General features: G+C 42.6%; 1 protein-coding gene across 3 annotated transcripts; it reads left to right on the forward strand.

Moving 5' to 3' along the window:
- Nucleotides 1–20: 20 nt before the first annotated feature.
- zgc:162200 (uncharacterized protein LOC558638 homolog) lies at nucleotides 21–15970 on the forward strand. Of its 3 annotated transcripts, none has more exons than XM_035159651.2 (10): nucleotides 23–219; nucleotides 1736–2068; nucleotides 4302–4514; nucleotides 4726–4878; nucleotides 6324–6827; nucleotides 8006–8887; nucleotides 9424–9603; nucleotides 10590–10741; nucleotides 12009–12369; nucleotides 13447–15970. In XM_035159651.2, exons 2-10 carry the CDS (start codon nucleotides 1817–1819, stop codon nucleotides 13450–13452), a joined length of 2703 nt encoding a protein of 900 aa, XP_035015542.1. In that variant the 5' UTR covers nucleotides 23–219; nucleotides 1736–1816; the 3' UTR covers nucleotides 13453–15970. The 3 variants fall into 3 exon arrangements, with proteins under 3 accessions (XP_035015544.1, XP_035015542.1, XP_035015543.1); XM_035159652.2 differs by lacking the exon at nucleotides 23–219 and adding an exon at nucleotides 778–933; XM_035159653.2 differs by lacking the exon at nucleotides 12009–12369 and having other exon boundaries at nucleotides 21–219.
- The last annotated feature ends 318 nt before the right edge of the window (nucleotides 15971–16288 follow it).

A 16288-nucleotide genomic window follows, 5' to 3' on the forward strand; every position in this document is an offset into this window, starting at 1 on the left:
GTCAGGGTTTCGGCGCGCTTTTGACACTCGACCTCCGGGAGAAACGCGAGAAGAACCAGGGGGGGTGGGAGGTAAAGGAAGCGGCTGTTCAGCAGACACTCACCCGGACTACCAGCGCGATCAGCAGCCGTCGCTCCCCGACAGCTCCCGGAGGATGTGCGGCGCTAACGTCTGATGGCAGCAGCCGCCCGAGCCGCATCTTTGAAACGCGACCAGACGGTGAGTCGCCGGCTACGTAGCTGTTAGCTAATTAGCTTCTCTTGACAGGATCCGACCGGGGAACATCCCCCCGTGTGCCCGGTCGTGGATGTCGCTTTCCCGGCTAGGCCTGGTTAAATTGAGCTAATGCCGAAGCTAACTCTGGTCGTCTACATTATTCAGGGTGACGCTGCTCGGTAGCATCGCGGTGTCGGTTGCCGTGATGCTAAAGCTACTCGCGTTAGCCGGTCGGGCCATGTCCCGTTCCCAGTCCCGGTGGCGTCTATTTTGAAACCTTTCCCCCGTCCTGATGCGCTTCACCTTCGGGGGGGTGTAGCAGCCTGCTTCCCGGGGACAAGGTGAACATATAGCTGGGTTTTTAAGGTGTGATTCCTCCTTTTTAATTCACCCCCCCATGAATGAGTTGGCAGCGGGCGAGGAGGAACAGATGCACACGGGGACTCATCGCTTGGCACCGGGACAACCGGCGGCTGCTGCTGTTTCCATCTTCGGTCAAGAGGAGAGGACGAGGGGGGGGGAATGTGGCTCACTCTGCCCCACCTAGTCCAACACGGAGGGTCACATTCATCAAGATTATTTACCAGACACAAACATACCTCGATTATTCAGCTGCCATTCGGGACCATCTGCCTTTTTAGTGATGGATGTAACGGTGCTGATGTTGGAAAAGAAGCAGCGTCGGTCGTATTGAATAGTGGCAGCGTGGTCACTGCGGTGAGGCGAGGAATCATCCGTTATATGCTCGTTATAAGCCACAGTGTTTTGTAACCAGCTGTGAAACAAGCATTCAGATGTTTTAATGAAGTTAAAGTAGCAGCTTAATAATGCAGAAAACTCTGTGTTGTAGTAAAAGTAGGATCATCAGACTATATTAAAGGTAAAAGTAGCATTAGTGAACGAATTCATTATGCAGAATAACCCATTCAAGAACAATGTACATCATATTATTGGATTATAAATATGTATGCATTCCTGTGTATATTACTTTAATGTTGCAACACATAAAAGTGGATCTAACTGTTAGTACTTCATTTACTGCTGGATGGCCGGTGAAGCTGTATCTGAATCTCTTTGTTCACAATATCATCATTGTTGTCATATTGATGGATAGAGAGATACAAAGATGGATAGATAGATACTTACTTTATTGATTCCAGAAGGTCAGCTTGTTCAGTTTTTTACATTTACTGGCTCTGATGCTGCCGCCCCAACAGATGCTATAAAGTAATCAGTGACTAAATATATCAAATAACAGTAATATCTTAAAAACCAACATGGCTAGCAGGTGTTTACAGGTAACATATAATTGCTCACTGCATCATTTAGGTAATTTGTGGCTTGGATTTGCATTTGGTCTTTCAGTACTTTCCCACACAACCAATCCCAGAATTAATCTAGCCCCAGGCAGTTTGCTTAGTTGGTCTCACAATAAGGTTTATACAAAACCGCTTTGCCATCCTGGCCATTGTTCTGAGTACTTTACATAACCACCATCTTTGTGTTTTTGTTTTTCTAGTTGGGAGTAATGAGAGCGGACGAGTGAAGGAGGCAAGTGTCCCAGTAGAACATTGGCAGTTAAGTGGGAGGCCGGGCAAGGATGCTGGAGGCAGATGCAGACCCAGCAGGAGCAGCAGTGGAGTTAGAAGGGGAGGCCGAGATGGGGAGCGGAGACTTGAAGACGGAGGTGGTGCGGCTGTCTCTGGAGCTCGAGGAGGCCACGGAGGAGAAGCTACAGGCCGCCCGCTACGGCCTGGAGGTGCTGGAGGAAAGTGCTGCTCTCAAGACGAAACACAGGCAACTGGAGGAGGAGCATGAAGCCCTCAAAGGGGAGCTGCAGCAGCTCAAAGAGGTAGGAGCACCCCAGGGCGCCTTGTGGTTATATTTCTATACCAAGACAACCAATTCAGTTTAGATTCATTTCATCTAAGATTGTGAAGATTTCAAGTGATATTTTCTAATAAATTGCAAGTTCATATGTAGTTTATTGTATTTTTATAGAATGCTCAAGTTACTGTTTTTCTCCATGTTGAAAGAATACTACAGGATTATAGAACACAACAATGGTTGCAGTCTTTTTATATTGGTAGAACTGGGCAAATCTGATGAAGTGTTGCATTATTGCCAGACACAATGAACAAGAGACAATGGAACATTGTGTCTTTTCATGACTTCAAAATGTAAATACTGTCAACATTTAAATGGTGGACATTTTATGAATATACACTATTTCTGCTCATGCTGCTTATTGTAATTTAAGATCTGACAAGTTCCCTAAAGACACATCCTCTAAAGACACATGTATTTGTATATTATATTTAGAGATGTACTGATACCAGCATGGGAAATGCCTGCGGAAATGCTGGGTCAGGCATCTGTGAGTATGCAAATCTATGTACAGATCGGATACCACGTCTTTAAAGTATATTTGTTTCACCCAGATAAAACTGCAATTTGTTCATCCCGGAAATCCCTTCGTCTTCGTCGCGGCTGCCAAGTACTGTTCATAGAGCGGCAGATGAGAAGTGATTTTCGTTAAAGTAGTTTTAGGCAGAGCTTTCTAAAATGTCAGCAAATCGGCAATATTTCACACTGGAAAGTTCCACAAGTACAACATCGACGTACTCGGTGTCGGCACAAATGCAAAGTCCAGTTATTGAAATCTGTATCAAGAAGGGATAAATGGTATTCAATGTATTATATCGACCAGTGAGTCATGACATACATTTCATTGCCCATCCCTTCAGTTCCTTTTTTGGTAACTGTTCATCTGCTGCTGCCCTAACAGCTGTTTTACAGTTATGATGTCATATTATACTGTTGTAAAGACTATTGAAGTGAGGAGGTCTTCCTCCACACCATATCTTTTCACCCTTTCTAACATGCTGCACTTTCACTGTTTGCCTTAAACTGATTTTGATCCTTAACTGCAAAGTATTAAGGATTGAATTAGGTTAGCACCGGATCGCCAAGATGAAAAGATTAGACCAATATGTCAAATCTCCGATTATCATGTATTACATGCCTCTCACAGATGTATTATGAATTATGGCATATGCCTCTCATTTCCTTAATCTTTTAAACAAACAATGTGCTTCCCTTTTTTAAATGGCCCCTTCCCTTATTTTAATAATTACCCATTGTGCAGTAAAGCTGACGAACAGATTTTATGGACATGTGTGTATTAAATCTTCGTTCACTTTTTGCTGTCGTTGTGTATAATGTGAATGTCACAGAAGAGCCTCGAAGGTGTTTGGTATTGCTGGAACAGACAGGGTTTTTAAAACTGGTTTATGTAAGAAGGTAATCCCATAACATTAAATTCCATTTTGTAATTGTTTCATCTACCTGTTTAAATTAGGAGACCTATAATGTTTAAACCCTGCTTATGGGTAGTTGGACATTAGGAATAACACCAAAATTGGTGCATCCCAAGGTTTTATAACTGCATATCAAGCAAAGCTCTTTAGGTCTGATGGGAACTTAGTGGTACAGAATTTCAGCTATTTTGATAATCTGCATAAAGCTAATTTCTTGGCTGTTCACCTAACTAGGCTTTGGCTGGGGTTTAACAAAGGAGACTCGTGTGTTGTAAATTATAATCATTATATAACTGAACCGTGATGTTCAGCTGAGCGTGTTTAGTAGCACGTTCATTTCAATTAACACCTTATTTGATAGGTTTTTTTTTTTCTTTAGTAGTCATTGGTGCATAATGTGTCAAGCTTGCTAATTATGGGAAGCTGGGAGGAAATGCATGTTCCTACGATGCCAAGAACAATGCACAAAGCTCACATGAGCACATGGTCTCGATTAAAAATGCTTGTGGAAGCTGCTGTTACGGTGTCTTGTTACCGAACCATCACAGCTATTCCCTCGCTGGTTGGATTACAGTTGATGGTTGTCAGGGAAATCCTATTTCCTGTCCTTTGTTAAAGATGTCCTCACTCATGGTTTTTTGATAAGAGTAGCACATCTGCTTTTGTCTTTAAGCACCACAAATGTTCCAGTATGTGTTACATGCTGTAGTCTGCCAGATTCTGCACACTTTGCCCTTTCCTAAGCCCTTTTTTGTTTTTGTTAAGGCATTTTTAGATTCTGTCAGCAGCCAGAAGCGTGCGGCGGCGGATGGAGAGTGCCGGGAGGAAAATCTTCTGCAGGAGACTGCCACTAAGGAGGCTGCCATGGCAACCCGCATAGAGGAAGTTCAGGCAGAGCTCAAGCAGTCACGCCTTGCTCTGGGCAATGCACATGCAGAGATCGATAGATTGGGGGTAGTCTCCACCCAGTTAAAGAAGGTATAGTGTTCTCTGTTCACCCGTATGTTGGTGTTTTACTTTATTCTATCATGTCCCATCACTTCATGACAACTTCAGAGTGAGCCCCTGCATCACTGGTTGTGGGGACTCATTCCCACTGTATAATGAACAGTGCATGACATGAATTTGATAAGAAAATGGGTAAAATCTGGTGTTTTGCACTTATTTGACATTGGATTGTGTTTCACAGGAGTGTGAGTGTCTGGAGGCCGAGAAGGGCCATCTGAGGGACGAGATGAAGGAATACAAAGTACGTGAGCTACGCCAGTTGCAGGACAATGGCGAGCTTGAAGAAGAAAACACATCGCTGCAAAAACAGGTGTCTGTGCTGAAAGAAAACCAGGTCAGTTATTGGAGTTGCATTACTTATTAGATTTAAGCGCTACCTGCTGACTGTAACTGGAAGAGGGGTTGAATATTTACAAAATGTTGCCCTCAAGAACAAATTAAATAAATTAGGAATGTTTTTGAGCTAATATACTTTTGTGCCAGTGAAGCACACTCAGTTATTGAGACTCTATCAGGCCATTGTTGTAGTGCACAACAACATTTGGAGTCACGACCTTTCCTGTGACTGCTGTGCATTCTCTGCAAACTTTGAATCTCTAATATGTTTGTTGATAAAACTTAACAACCAGGTTTCAAATGTGAGACTGGAACGGCCTTTGTTTAAAGAGGATGCCTTTTCCATTTCTCAGTGAATTCCCAGTATGGCTGCTTCCCTTGAGAACCAGTTGCCATGCACAAGAAAAACAGTTCTCGGGCAATATGCCACAGAAAATAAATATTTATAGTTGGAAGTAGCACTGTGACTAACCACCAGTAATTTCATGAATCCCAGATGATTGCTTAAGGAAATTGTTTTTGCGCAATAAAGATTTATATCCTGATAGCAGTCTGTCATGAGAAATAGTGAAATAGTCATCAACTGATGGGGATCAGATAAGTTTCAAATGACTATTAATGGGTTATATGATTTTAAACATGTATTGTGCAGTTATCGTCAATTTCCTTTGTACTTAAATCAAAATGAGGGGAGAGAAATCTTCGAGGTAATCCTGAAACTGAATTTACGTTACATTTATATAGTCTGGGAATTATAAACAACTCCGTCTGGTGAAAATGCTCCTCAAAAATGTTGTGTACTCCATGATAAAGGATGTTAAGTATTTTTGTGGTTATATGTTAGTACTTATGTGACGCTGTCTTTGTCTTGTCATTGGTTGGAATCCTGAGGGTGTGAGACGAACGCTGCCAAGTGCAGAAGGACCTTCTGTGTATATTGAAGCTTTGCCAACACAAATTGTCCGTGACGAGATCAAGATATAACAGATGCTTGTTTATATGTGCTTGTCCTGTTACATGATTTATATATTTATATAAAATCTTGTCTTGGCACAACAATAGTCTCTGGTGTCAAAAATAATAAAAGGTTTTGTTTTAGATGAAAAGCCAAAATGACCTTGAGTCCTGTCAGTCATATACTAATGTTACATGTTGATCTAATTTTAACATATATACTTAAACTTTTATATAATTACCCCGCATGCAAAATGTGGGGTAATAATTAACAATGAAAATCCTAATTGGTAGTGATCATTAAATTATCACACCAATTATAATTTCCCTTGTTGCCATTTGTCTACCCAAGCCTCTAGGTATGTGGCTGTAACACTGTTGTACACACTGCACTGATATATTTACATGTTGGAGCTAGAATTTGCATCTATATCTGTTAAAAAACAGAAACACTTTCACGTGGTCCTACTTCATTTTATCACTTTTCAGGTCGAGTTTGAATCAATGAAGCTGGAGCTGACCCAGAAGAACGAGGAGCAGGATGAGTTGCGAGCTCAGCTGGAGGAGGCAGGGAGGCTGAGGGAGATAGCAGAGGTGCAGCTGGATGAGGCTCTGGAAGCCCTGAAGGAGGAGAGGGAGCAGAAGAACAGTCTGCGGCGGGAGCTCTCCTCCCTGACCCTTCACCCCTTCGATGCTGTGGGGAACCTGGAGCTCCACTTGGACCAGCTGGATGACAGCCAGGAGCGGGGCCAGGGGGGAGAGGGAGAGGGAGAGGACCAGGACAGCGGCTATAACAATGGTCCTGGCTCTGCTCCCAGTTCTGCTCACCCTCCTCACTTGGGGGGCTCCAAAAGTAACGGCCTCATCCATTGCTGCTCTACTCCGCGCACCAGTGATGTTTTCCTGCGTGCTCCAGCTTCTGGGCTGGTGTCGGACCTACTGAGTGAGCTACACTTCTCAGACAGTCAGAAACTGAAACAGCAACTCCTACAGGTAGGTTACATGACATGTTAATAATAGGATTAAATTATGTAAATAGTGAAGCTTACATGTGATTTCGAGAGTGAGGTGAACAAAATAAAATGGTTTTATTTCCCTTTTAGTCTTGAGTTTCTCATGGCAACCCGCCTGTTATTTCGTGGGATGCCTTGTTTGCAAGGGGATGGTTTTAAGTTCATGAACATTCACAAAATTCAATAATACTTAAATAATAGGTTTAGAGAAGTCAACTTCAAATTCCAGCAAACCTCCACTAAAATGAAAAGTAGTTTTAGTATTCGCTTGTGATAGATTTGCAATGAACTTCTTCTATTGCCTGTTTACATATATATATATAATTACAATAATCTTTATGCAGTAGTTGTAGAATAATTTACCCGAATTGTGCACCAAGAGTTTTAGGCAGTGATGAATAGGCACAAAATGGCTTCTGCATATTGGTAATCTACTATGTATAGAGCCTGTGCACAATGTAGTCATTAACAAGCATCACATTGTTGATAAAACATTTTTTGCTTATTTTACAGAATTGTCTTCATGTTTAGATGAAAATAATATATTTTAAATGTCTGCCACATTTTTCAAGTGCCACTGAACAGTGAGTTTCCTACAGGTTAGTTAATTTGACTAAACTGTCACAGATTGTCAAGACTCAAATGTCAAGTGCTTCCTGCTCTCGACCACATCCGTGATGGGGTAGTGTCTCGGTGTCTATAATATCAACAAACACCTACTACCATCTACAGTACTTCACCAAATAGTTAAGTCAACTCCCACCAGATGCAGTTGTGCTTTACAAGTTAAGGGTACGAAGGAAATGAAAGATGTCTTGAACTGTCAATGCTCCTGTATGAAGGAAATATATATATAATTCATGATGCACTTAAACAGGGGGTTGGGTAGCCCTATGCACCAGATGTTGAAATTGTGGTGTGGAATGGGGTCAGCCATTAAAAATGCATTGAGTAGAGGTGGTTGGGGGAGAAATTTTGTTATAGAGAATGTCCTTTTGTGTAATGAAAAATGATCTGTTCTATTCTGTTGATTTATTTCTTTGGCTAAGAACTGAAATAGATGATTACTAAATTAATTGACCAATGAAATTCATACTCGGGTGTTATATACTGCATGTTCATTCCTCACCTCAAGATTTTCCTTTTGTGTTCACTCAGGCTGAACGAGAGAAGTCAGGCCTGTCCAGCAAAGTGGAGGAGCTGCAGATGCAGCTGGTAATGTCCCGACAGGCGCTCAGTCAGCAAGTAGACAAGGTCGGCTCCCTCACCCAACAGCTGGAGGCCGTGCAGACTAGCCAGCAGAACCACCAGGAGGCAGAAGACAGGGGAGAGGATGACGCAGAGATTGATGAAGGTGGCAATGGTGTCTTTGACTATGAGGTAGACACCAAGAGCAAGGAGGTGCTGGAGGCCCGCATGCGTTCAGCCAGCGAAGAGCTTCTGAAGGTGCGAGATGAACTGTCTCAGGCAGGAACTCGTTACAACACTCTAGAGCAGCGATACAAGCATGAGAAGGATCGCTGGCGGGCAGAGGCCCAGGAGCTGGCTGACAAGATCCGTCAATGCATCAAGTCTAGTAAACAGGACCAGGATCGCATCAGTGAGCTGGAGAAGGAGATTGGAGCCACACGGAAAGTGGCGATCGATTCCGAAGGGCATTTAAGCGTTGCCCAGGAAGAGCTGCTGGCCTTCTCTGAGGAGCTGTCCAACCTCTATCACCACATCTGTGTCTGCAACAACCTGACACCCAAGCGAGTCACCCTGGACTATTACCGTGATGGTGCCAGGGCGAGTGGTTCCGCAAGTAGTGCAAGAAGAGCACACCAAATGTACTTGCAGCAGAATGCCCAGAAGAAGACTCGGCCCAATGAAATGTTCGTCTCCAAAGCTGCAGCATTGCAGTTCATGGGTGAGGTGGACAGTGCAGGAACCAGTGGAGACTCTCCTAATTGCCCTGGGTCGCCCACCCTGGATTTCAGGGACCCTTCTAACGTTCGCAACTTGGTAGCTGTCATCCGTTGTCAGATCAAACACCTCCGGGTAAGACAGTACTGCTTGTCACACTCTTTTATCTCAACTAGTACTTGAATGTTTGTGAAAAAAACTTTTTTTTTATCCTGATAACCAAAAGCCTATTTTCTTCTGGGTGCGTTTCCTCCTGCACAAATTTCTCTCTGAACTTAATGCTCAGCTCAGACTGTTAACTAGCTCAGTAGCTGCCATGTCTGTACAAATCCATTGCCTGCTGTAGGACTTGCTGACACGTGTGTGTGGGTTTGAATGGATCGGATTATCAGGGGTCAAAGTTGTGCCTTCACTGCGGAAAATCCTTTCACAAAATTCCGTGTTCCATGTTGTGAAGCACATCCTGAAACGCATACAGTAGCCCTTGTATCCCCAGTTCTGAAGATGAATTTCATGTGTATATAAGTAATAATGTTTAGAAAAATCTGAGACTTGTGTGGTTTCAGCCATTAACTAAATGTTTCCTTTGCTGAAATTACAATAAAAATCTTCTTTTCAATTAAACCAAAAGAATATTCTTTTACAATTTTTCCTGAATTCTGTTCCCTCAGGTGGCGGTTGACCTCTGTCGTCAGCGGGGTGCGATGCCTTACTCGGGGCTCAGCATCACTGGGGAGTCGGAGCGGGATGCTGAGAGCCTCTTGGAGGAAGTTCTGAAACTCAAGTCCCTTCTCAGCACCAAGAGGGAACAGATAGCTACGCTCAGGACGGTGCTCAAGGCTAACAAGCAGGTAGGTCACAGTAAAGACACTGGCTTGGATTAAATCTGCCCATTTTGTCTGTGTGAATATATTTTTCTAGTTTTCCATTTGAGTGTACTGCTGTACGCCAACCTGACCTGTCAAGGACGTATCCCTGAAACACTGTCCTCTAACGTTCCCATTGAAAACAAGCTTTCCCACATCTCTATTTTCGTTGAGAGGCCTTGGTCATTCGGTAAATAGTTTATTGTGAAATGTAGCCTTCCTTCTGATGCCTGCTGAACGAAATTGGCTGGAATAATCATTATTTTATAATGTGAGAGTCTTTCTTCAGCATTATCTATGCATAATATTCACACGAACAGTATGGTTGACCTGTCTCTTCAGTGTCTTGTCTAGACAGTCCCTCGGGCTCACATGGCTCTGCACCTTGAGTACAGAGCGAGTTCACCGCATGACCTGCTTCATTTCCTGAGCTGTCACTCTCCCTTTTTACGCACATGCATACACACAAACACAAACAAGGTAATCTGCTTGGCAGGACTATGCCCCCATACAGCGCAGTTTACCTTCTCAAGTCTGGCTTCTAGGAACTATGTTGGGCCCCCCTGTGTGTCTGGGATGTACTTATGGTCTTAAGAGACTTTACCATAAAGTCACAGGTATGTAAAGAGGAAAACTGGGAGGGACCTGTCCAACTCACAGTACTACTGTTGTACTGTTAATTGATCTTCCAAAGTCTGTTAAAGATTACTCTTTGACATGTTGTGGTCACTGGGAACTGGAAAGTAGGGACAGTAAAGATGGCGGTCATAGCTTGTTTTATTACTAAGTTAATCGGGCAGGTAACTAAGGTAATTCCTGTGTAGGATGATGTTGTCATATTAAAATATGGGTATTATGAAAATATTTTGTCTAATCTATACAAATCCTTCATGATAATGTGCGCTCACATTACAGTCATATAATGATGGTGGTATATTATCTTGTGGTTAATGTATTTTCTGTCCATGCAGACTGCAGAGTTGGCCCTGTCCAATCTGAAAACTAAGTATGAGACAGAGAAGAGCATGGTGTCCGAGACGATGATGAAGCTGCGGAATGAGCTCAAAGCCCTGAAGGAGGACGCCGCCACCTTCTCTTCCCTCCGAGTCATGTTCGCCAGTCGGTAAGACTTCCTTTTTTGTCTCTGTTCTATTCAGCAGTGTTATGAAGGAGAAAGGGACTTGCATTTCTGTTTTCGTGTGGTGTGACACAGGAGCTGTTTGATTGATTTTAAGTTTCTTTCAACTAAAATACAGTATGATAATTAGCTCCGATTGTCTGGTCCTTGCCACTCTGCCAGTGTTCTTCATGCTTGGTAATGGTGCTGTCGTTGTGGTGCAGCTTTTGCTGCCACGCATGTAATAAGCTTACCACGCTTATTACGCCTGTGGACAATCCACTGGTTCACATGAAGATTACGAACCACATGCTTTGCCCTGTGCCGATGGGGGAGGAGGCAAGGACAGATTTGTCGCAGCAAGCCAGGTCACCTCAGGGACGGAGGAGCCAAATGTTGATGGGAGATGGGTGGGACATGAGATCGAGTGAGAAGGTGCTTTTGAGTGTTAATACCTCACTCACGGTCACTAATCACTAACCCTCTTCTGAGCAGCAGTTAGCCTGTTTGGAGAGAAGTTTTTTCCAAGTCTTGAGTGAATTAAATATGGTTTTGTGTTTTGAGACAGGCAGCAGGAATGTTGGTTTTCCTGTTTGTTTTCTGAGCGAGAATCCTGCGTTAGCCTGTGTGGGCCCCTCTCCAGACAGTTATGAGCTGGCATTTGATTATCCTTAAGACGGATTGGAGAACAGACAGACGTCAAGGACTGCAGCTGCAACAGGCTAAAGACTAAAGCATTTTAAGATCCCCTGCTTTTAATTAAGTTTACTGGTGCCATCATGTGGATAGCTGCAGTAACTGCATTTCTACAGGATGTAATTACAAGGGAGTAATTTTTTAACTCTTTATCCAGTCAAAGTATGTTCTTATTGTTGTCCTCCCCGTTGTTCTAGCTCTTAAAAGTATTATTAGTATCAATCCACATAAATTAATTAATTGTTCATACATTTAATTATCAAGTTTGGCACCAGATTCTCAAACGTTTACAAATTTTATAAAATGTCGGAATATCACTTTGTCCTTGACATCTTATAAATGTATTTGTAATATTTTTGAGATACATTTAAGAAAAAATCTACTCAGAAAAAGGCTTTTTAGATGAATCAATAATAACAATAATCTTTAGTTGCCATACTAGTGTTTGGTCACAGCTTAAGTGTGTGCCTACCCCACTAAAAGTAATTTAAGCATGTCTTTTGTGTGGCTTTGTGCTTCAATGTGCTCCCCCTTGCTTGTGCATGTTGCATCTTTACCTTGTGTGTGCATCTCTCAGGTGTGACCAGTATGTCACTCAGCTGGATGAGATGCAGAGGCAGCTGGCAGCGGCTGAGGATGAGAAGAAGACACTGAATTCTCTCCTGCGCATGGCCATCCAGCAGAAGCTGGCTCTCACTCAGCGTTTGGAGGATCTGGAGGCCCCTCTGTCTCCCCACAGCTTGAACAGCAGCCCTCGCCGCTCCCGAGCCAAAGAACTGGCCACCAAGTCAGGCAGGGCCCCGAGGAGCCCCCGGAGCAGTCCTGCACGGCCGCCACTGAGGAGCAGTCCGCGGGCAAGCCCGGTTCTCGGCAGCAGCGTTCCTACCATGGCCACACACCACCTGCGAGCTCTAACCCGAAGCCTCCACACAAGCCCTGTAAGAACCCCTCTCTCTGTTTGTCCTGACAGTCCTGTCCCAGCAAGCAGCCGGCCACATAGAGGCAAGGGTCTCCCGCGAGACGCCACTTTCATTAGAAGTCGCAGTGTCAATGATTTTTTTAATGCCGAGTCGAAAACTGGCTATTCCCTCACACGTAAACGTTCCACTAGTTCTGTGAACAGTGAAGTAATGGTCAGAACAAAAGTCAGTGATTCAAAGAAGGTTGCATCAGGCCGCAGGGCTTCAGCCCCAGCTCGCCAGGACACCTTCATCACAAACCGTGTTATTTCTGGCTCTTCCACCAGGCTAAAGTCTCCTTTGTATACTTCATCCAGTGATCTAACCTCTTCCAAAGCTTTGTGTGTGTATCCTAACAAATATGAAGCATGGAGTGAAAATAAACAAAAGCCTGATCTAATACCAAACTCGGATACATCTGTGAGAAGAAAGCAACCTCCAGCTCACAGGTCTAATTCTGCACAAGCAGCCGCTGCATGCCGTAACACCGTTCAGTCAGACCTGGCTTCCTCTCAGATGAATGCTAAATCTTCAGGGGCCATGACCCCCACATCTCTCTCTGCTCACAACCCACCTGGTAAGACCAGGATGACAGGGATCTGTAGAGAGTCCAGACAAAGAGCATCCACTTCCATGTGTAGAACCATAGAGGAATCACACACTAATGTTAGTAAGGGCTCTGGTAACAAAGCTCAGGCTGCGTCTGGCAGGGCCCGGAGCTCTCACTCTAAATCATCCCGCAGGCGGTGAGAGAAAGGAAACACACGATTTATGATCTAAACTAAGCTACTTTATCTATGATTATATCATCAATATTAACTACGTTGTTTCCTTTTATTATAAAATACCAAATAAGCTTTCACTAATATTTGGAACATTTGCTTTTGCACAAATTTTTACATCTCTCTAAACCAAACTGCCTTTTATTTGCTGATCCTTAATACGTGTATTGATCTGTTGATCCTCATAAATTATCCTCACCTTTTTTACATTCATTATTTTTTTTTGCTTGAACTAAATGTTTTCTTTTGTCTCTGTCCCACCCTGTCTCTGTAGCGCTGAAACACTCCTTCCATTACTCCAAACCCCCTCTTCTCCATAAGGACCTGTCTTCATGTTGACTCCCCGGCTCCTTCCTCCTTTCCTGACTCAAGACATCCTGTTCATCCCAGATACGATGCTACATTCCCCACTCTACCCTCCAGAACCATGGATTAAAACAAAAAAAAAGCTAAACACAAAAGTTACAAAAATAAAATCTCTCATCCGGCCCTCCTGGTCTTCTCTGCTCGGAGGGGAGAGGCCTGCATGCAGCCCGGAGAAGGATGAAGAGACAAATGTGCTGCTCATTGCTCTGTGAAGTCATTGACTGTGTCTTGTCCGAAGTTCTAACTTCCATCTGGTCTTGTTCAAGGCTGTGTGTCGTGGTCAACCACTGACCACTATTTATTCCCAGAATGAGACTATTCACAATCAGTATTACTGTCCTCAGCCTTTGATTCAAGGCTATGATCTGTTTTATGTCTTTACACTCTTGCCTTTAGTCTGGCATCCTGGTCAGGTCTGTCTGGCGTCTTTTAGTGTGTGTAAGCCTTAGATCATCTGTGAAAGGTCTCCCAGGTAGTGGTTTTAATAGAGCAGCTTAGCCTTACTAAAATGATTTCTATCCTAACAGTAGAGAGTTTGCCATAGTCTTGAGGTTTCTCCTTTTTGCTGGTGGTACAGTTACATGCTGTTATTTTGAATCCGGCAACATGCCTGGCTCTTTGGCTTCAGCCACACCCTTTAACGAAAGGTCAGTAAAGGTCAGTAAACATACGTTTCATTGATTGAAATGGGTCAGCCATACGCTCACCACCTCAGGTCAAACAGTAATCAGACACTTGATTTGGGAGATCTTTAACGTGCATTTTACTTTGCAAACTATGCAGACTAAGTCGGGACAGTGCCTGTATACTCCTGCTGTTCTTGAGGATCAGGGTAGTCTTTGAAACTTACCCTCACTTTGAGTTAATAGTGGCTGACCGCAGCCCTTTACAACAGCCATATAGCATCTCTCATTACAATCAGCTTTCTGAATCCATCTGGGAGTGCATAGTGGCCCAAATGCAAGCATCCTATTGGCTGGTAATGTCCTCTTCTCGGGGTGTTGAGCTGTGGGAGTTAAAAAGACCGGTTAAATCCAACCGGTCTGTTGGGCCACGTTCATTTCTCTCGATTGCATAAGTCACAACAGTTCCCATTCTGCTTCTGCTTTTTGTCACTCCAGCTAAGCAGCGATCGCCGTGTTTTGTGTTTCATCACTTAACATCCCAACGCTCATGTGTGCTACCAAAGTAAGCATGTTTTAAAGAAACACTGTTACCCACAGCAAGCTAGGTTTCTTCTCCTGGGGCTACACCATCCATCGGTTTCACTTAGTAATACTAATCATGTTAGCCGGCTGCTTGTAGAGAACTGAAACAATAATGTCACATAATTGTTAAAAAAGCATTAATACAGTACTTTAAATCTAGCAGCCCGATATATTTCACAATAATAAATAAATAATAGAAACTATAATATTTCAAAGCAAGATGAGAAAGCAAATTAAAAAACCTTAACATGGAACCATACGCATAATCATGTACTGCTTATACTGTAGTTTGCTGGCGGCATTTCATACGTCAACATTGGCACCATGACACCACCTGTCTGATTGAGTTCAGTTTATTATATTCAAATTGAATTGATTTTAGATGTGACCAATCATGACCACGATTAGAAATGGATGTTTAACAAATGAGGAAAAAGTTTGGCATTAATTTTTCAACTTCATCTGTCCTGTGGTTCAAAGTAAAAGAGGCCACATCCTGCTGATCTTTTTTAAAAATATTATTTTTAGTGCCTTGGTTTTTGAACTTGTCTGGTGTTTTTTTAGACTACATGACATTTTCTTAAAAGAGAAGGTACAATTCCACACTGTAGTTTGAAGTTATGATTTCTCTGCCTCTGAGGAAACTCGGGGAGCAGTTTTAGCACTGAATACAATTGTCGTTTTGGTAAAATATTTTCACTTTTTAGCTTGCATGCCTTGTATGAAGTCATTAGTGTTGACTAATGAATAATTTGACATCAGATTTACCTTGAACTAATAGTCGCCACTATTTATTATAGAGACGTACTTCCATGAGACAAGTTACTGTTTAAAAATCTGAAAATGAAGCACATAACATTAAAAACATATACAAAATATTACTATATGGTTTTGAAAGTGTTATTAACCAGTTCTTGTACTGAACTGTTTATGAACTTGTGCTAAAAAGTGAAAATGCTTTTACAAAAACGTCATATTACTTTGAAGGTTGTAAAATTATTCTTTTGATCTATTTAATTCACTCTGTGCACATGGCTGTATAATTTAAGTACCGTTGTTGTATAATATTTTAACTGTATTTATGTGGTCTGCGTTCTGTGTAAATTTGCTCACTCCGCATAACACATCCGGTGGTCCTCAACTTTTTATGTGTATGCAAAGTGGACCTTTCATTGACCTGTTAACCGCTTTCGTCATGAGGAATAAAAACGAGCCAATGCTGTACATTGTGATGTTTTGTGTTGAAATAGTGCAACAGAATCCTGATGTGCTTTCACTTCACCACATGAGATCATCCAACAAACTACTATTGTTTTGTGGTAAAGTTTTTTGCTCTTTCTGTGGCATGTGCTGGAAAGTGCTCATTCTAAAAATGTTACTGGATTCTTTTCCTAATTGGGAGGAAAATTAGACAAAATATTCCAGTTGCCACTTCAATAAAATCTGGAGTCATAAGTATCAGTGAGCAGTATGACTAATAACACAATTTAAATGACCTTACACCTGAGATAAAGCTAAAAAAGATGCAGTTTGTTAACAAAT

The sequence above is a fragment of the Hippoglossus stenolepis genome, chromosome 6 (assembly GCF_022539355.2).
Source record: "Hippoglossus stenolepis isolate QCI-W04-F060 chromosome 6, HSTE1.2, whole genome shotgun sequence".
Lineage (NCBI taxonomy): Eukaryota > Metazoa > Chordata > Actinopteri > Pleuronectiformes > Pleuronectidae > Hippoglossus > Hippoglossus stenolepis.

Excerpts from the sequence above, each read along its gene's own strand:
- zgc:162200 (XM_035159651.2), top strand. The coding sequence starts at position 1,817 with ATGCTGGAGGCAGATGCAGACCCAGCAGGAGCAGCAGTGGAGTTAGAA. Across the intron at positions 6,828-8,005 it reads TGAAACAGCAACTCCTACAG|GCTGAACGAGAGAAGTCAGG; the intron begins GTAGGTTACATG and ends GTGTTCACTCAG. Across the intron at positions 8,888-9,423 it reads GTCAGATCAAACACCTCCGG|GTGGCGGTTGACCTCTGTCG; the intron begins GTAAGACAGTAC and ends CTGTTCCCTCAG.